Source organism: Octopus bimaculoides, chromosome 4 (assembly GCF_046866305.1).
Source record: "Octopus bimaculoides isolate indiv1 chromosome 4, ASM4686630v1, whole genome shotgun sequence".
In the NCBI taxonomy this organism is placed as follows: Eukaryota; Metazoa; Mollusca; class Cephalopoda; order Octopoda; family Octopodidae; genus Octopus; species Octopus bimaculoides.
In genome coordinates, this window is record NC_142931.1 from 99,200,675 (window position 1) to 99,204,852 (window position 4,178).

The 4,178-nt window shown below is 30.1% G+C and overlaps 1 protein-coding gene across 1 annotated transcript in view; it reads right to left on the reverse strand.

The window, feature by feature from the left end:
* LOC149136175 (uncharacterized) overlaps positions 1–3,880 on the reverse strand; it is an 8,772-nt gene extending 4,892 nt beyond the window's left edge. Inside the window, exon 1 of the mRNA XM_089351088.1 lies at positions 3,725–3,880. Coding sequence (XP_089207214.1) covers positions 3,725–3,776 — 52 coding nt within the window. The 5' untranslated portion in view covers positions 3,777–3,880. The remainder of the gene's footprint in view (positions 1–3,724) is intronic.
* Between the last annotated feature and the right edge of the window lie 298 nt (positions 3,881–4,178).

The following is a 4,178-nucleotide window of genomic DNA, read 5'->3' on the forward strand; positions in this document are numbered from 1 at the left end:
TAATTTTACAACGATATATAGAAGTCGTAATCTAAGAATTATTAGACATAAATCTAATTCTGTTGGGATTGACTTCAGAGACCAAAACTTTCTTCTTATTATTATTAGGGGAAAGGTTGGTATTAACTAAATTTATGCTGGAACTCTCATTAAATTAATTCTTATTTAACAGTTTGATATTATAAGATATAATTTGCGAAAGTTTTTTTGTGTTGGAAAATGCTACTCTAAGTCTGAGTTTGATTCTCTTTCCTTCCCTGGCGAGATTACATTATTTTACACAATTTATTCCTTATGAATAATACCAATGTTTTCTTCGAAACATATGTCGGAAGTAAAAGAATTTGAATTTATTTATATAAGTATATATCAGTGAGAGACCTGGGTATCGTCATGAGTGATGATACCTCTTTTCAAGTGCACATTACCAGGATGGCGACAAAGTGCAGACGACATTCAGAAACAGAGATAAGGAAAGCATGATGGTCCTCTGGAAGATATTCGTCCTCAGCCGCCTGGATTACTGCTCGCAGGTATGGTCACCCACCAGTGTGAAATTAACAGCGGACCTTGAAGCAATCCAGAGAAGATTCACAAAGAAGATTGATTCTTTGCAACTGCTCAGCTACTGGGATAGGTTGAAACAGCTGAGACTCTACTCTCTGGAGAGAAGGCGGGAGAGGTATGCAGTAATATACATCTGGAAGATCCTGGAAGGAATTGTGCCAAATTTTGGCATTGAAAGCTACACCAATGCCAGAACGGGACGACACTGCATAGTGCCAAATATATATATATGTATATATATATATATATATATATATATATATATATATATATATATATATATATATATATATATATATATAAATATATGAATATATAGAATTAGATAAACTTAGATAAATTTAGATTTGTTTCGACCAAAGATTAGTCCTGGCCATGTTTAACTTAATAGCACCATCTGATAGAATTACCTAAATGCTTTTTACAGTCAAGTTTGGTCTATGGTCCATTCAAGTAGTGAGTACTTATTGAGTGAGTTGTATCCAGGTATTGGTGGTTTGTCTGGTATTCTTTGAAGAAAGCTGTCTAGACTCCGCTTAAAGCTGATAGGATCCTTTTCCTCTTTTATCTGTTTCGGGACAATGTTAAACAAGGCAGGGCCTGTTGAGGAAAAGAAATTATACCGCAATGTACCTATACGCTGTGATTCTGAATTAGGCAAAGGACGTATGGCTCGTGGTCCCAGCCTTGGATGAATCTTGAAACTAAGGTTCAGGTCGTTTGGGTAATGCTGGTGGTATATTTTCCACATCGAACAAATGATGTACCGCTCCCGGCGGCACTGGAGAGAGTAGAGCTTCAAGGCTTTAAGGCGGTCCCAGTAATTAAGATCTGTCATGCCTTCAATTGGTTTGGTGAGTGCCCTCTGGGGTGATTCAATCCTCGACATGTTTTGTTTTGTGTGGGGATACCACAAGGGGCATCAATATTCGAGGTGTGGCCAAGGAAAAAAGTTCCACCCATTTTTGAATATTTCATTTTGCAGGGAAAATATGTGATTGTAAATATTGAATTAATGTAAAGAATTAAGCCAACTGAATTAACTTCAATTTAACCACTTATATTATATATATTATAAATATATATATGTATATATATATGTATGTATATATATATATATATATATATATATATATATATATATATATATATATATATATATATATATATATATGTATATATATATATATATATATATATATATATATATATATATATATATATATATATATATATATATATATATATATATATATATATATACATATATATATATATATAGTCTGTTAAAGATTGTCATACCGGCCATGACGAAGGGAAATAGCCCTGAAACTCGAGTCGCCTTTATATATATATATTTATATTTATATATTTATATATTTGATCCTTTATATTGAACACTCAATATTTCATCTACATTCAATACTTTATTTCATGGTGCCATCCATTTTTATTTTATTTTATTTTATATTATATATTATATTATATATTGTATATTATATTATATATTGTATATTCCATATTCTATACCGCACATTAGTTCTGCAGGAATATAAATAAAACATAAAAAACAGACAGTGTTGGAACTCTTTTAAGCAAAATAATATATTCCTCTATACACAATCATACAAAAAAATCCACCTTTTTTTGTATTTATTTTTACTCGCATATATATATATATATATATATATATATGTATATATATATATATATATATATATATGTATATATATATATATATATATGTGTGTGTGTGTGTGTGTGTGTGTGTGTGTGTGTGTGTGTGTGTATAATTTATATATATATAAATATATATATATATAAATATATATGTATATATATAAAAATATATAAAAATATATATATAGATATATATAAATATGTATATATATATATATATATATATATATATATATATATATATATATATATATATATATATATATATATATATATATATACATATATATATATATATATATAAATATATATATATATATAAATATATACAGGGAAGTTGCTTAACGATCTGTAAATTCTGTGCCTGTTCCTTTATTCCCCATCATACACACTTTTATGCTTTTGCAGTCGTGGCTGTGTGGCTTAGAAGCTCGTTTTGCACCGCATGATTTCGTGTTAAATCACACAGAACATCATCTTGAGCAAGTATATACTAGTAAGCCTCAGACTGATTATTGCCTTGTGAGTGAATTTGGTACACGGGAACTGTGTGGAAGACCGTCATAGTACATATATATGCGTATGCCTATGAATGTGTGTGTGTTAGTGTTTGTGATTGTCTCTTCACCGCTCGACAACCAGTGCTGAGCTTTTTTACGTCTCCGTAGCTTCGTGATACGGTAAAAGAGATTAATGGAAGGAATAATAGTCTTTAAAAATCCAAGTGCTGAGTCAATTTATTAGACAAAACTCTTGAAGATTGCAATCAAATTGAATGAAAGTAGTAAACGTTATATATATATATATAACGTTATATATATATATATATATATATATATATATATATATATATATATATATATATATATATATATATATACATGTATGTATGTATATGTGTTGTATGTATATTAGGTGATGTACTTGCATAGCAAGCGACCTTATCTGAGATCGTGTGCTGGAACGAAAACAATTGCACCGTTAGATTCGCTTGAACATTTAAATTTGATCTGCCAAAATATTTTCGTCGCCTTGAGATCGCGGCCTGTTCACTCAATTTTCTCAGTGAACAGGTCGCGGTCTCAAAGCGTGGATAATATTTTAGCAAATTAAATTTAAATGTTCAAAACAAACTGACAGTTTTTGTGTGTTTCTTAAATGGCTTATAAACACCTACCGCGCTGCAATTGTACATACATATATATATATATATATATATATATATATATATATATATATATATATACAGAGAGAAAGAAAGAGAGAGAAAAAGAGAGAGAGAGAGAGCACAAATACGCACACGCGCACACACGCACGCCACACACACATACGCGCTCTCACATAGGAACCCAGATACACACACGTACAGACGACATTTAGTTGGAGATGAACTGCATGAATCAATTGTTGATAAACTAAATAATTACGAAGGAAAACGACGCGAAATAGACAATGTATAACAAACTCATTTACTTACAGCTGTTCACACATGATATAGCTACTATTACTAGCAACAGTTTGTACAACATGATGGTCAGTTGGTTTTTTTTCCTCAGTCTCTTGGAGATAGGTGATGGTTGTCTTGTGAAACAAGGACAAGTTTGAGAAACGTCTTAATAGAGCTCTTTATATAGTTCTAAGTAAACGTGATCAATTGTTTAAATTGAATAAGTTAATTCAGTTGGCTTAATTCTTTACATTAATTCAACATTTACAATCACAAATTTTCCCTGCAAAATGAAATATTGAAAAATGGGTGGATCTTTTTCTCCTTGGCATTCTGTTAATTAGTTGAATGTTTTACTGATTGTTTCATTAATGAATATATTAACGTCACATGTTACTTAATGTGTTCATTAAAGCAGATATAAAATAATTGTTGCAGTATACACTACACACAACAATACCAAAATGCAAATTTTCATGCTTTC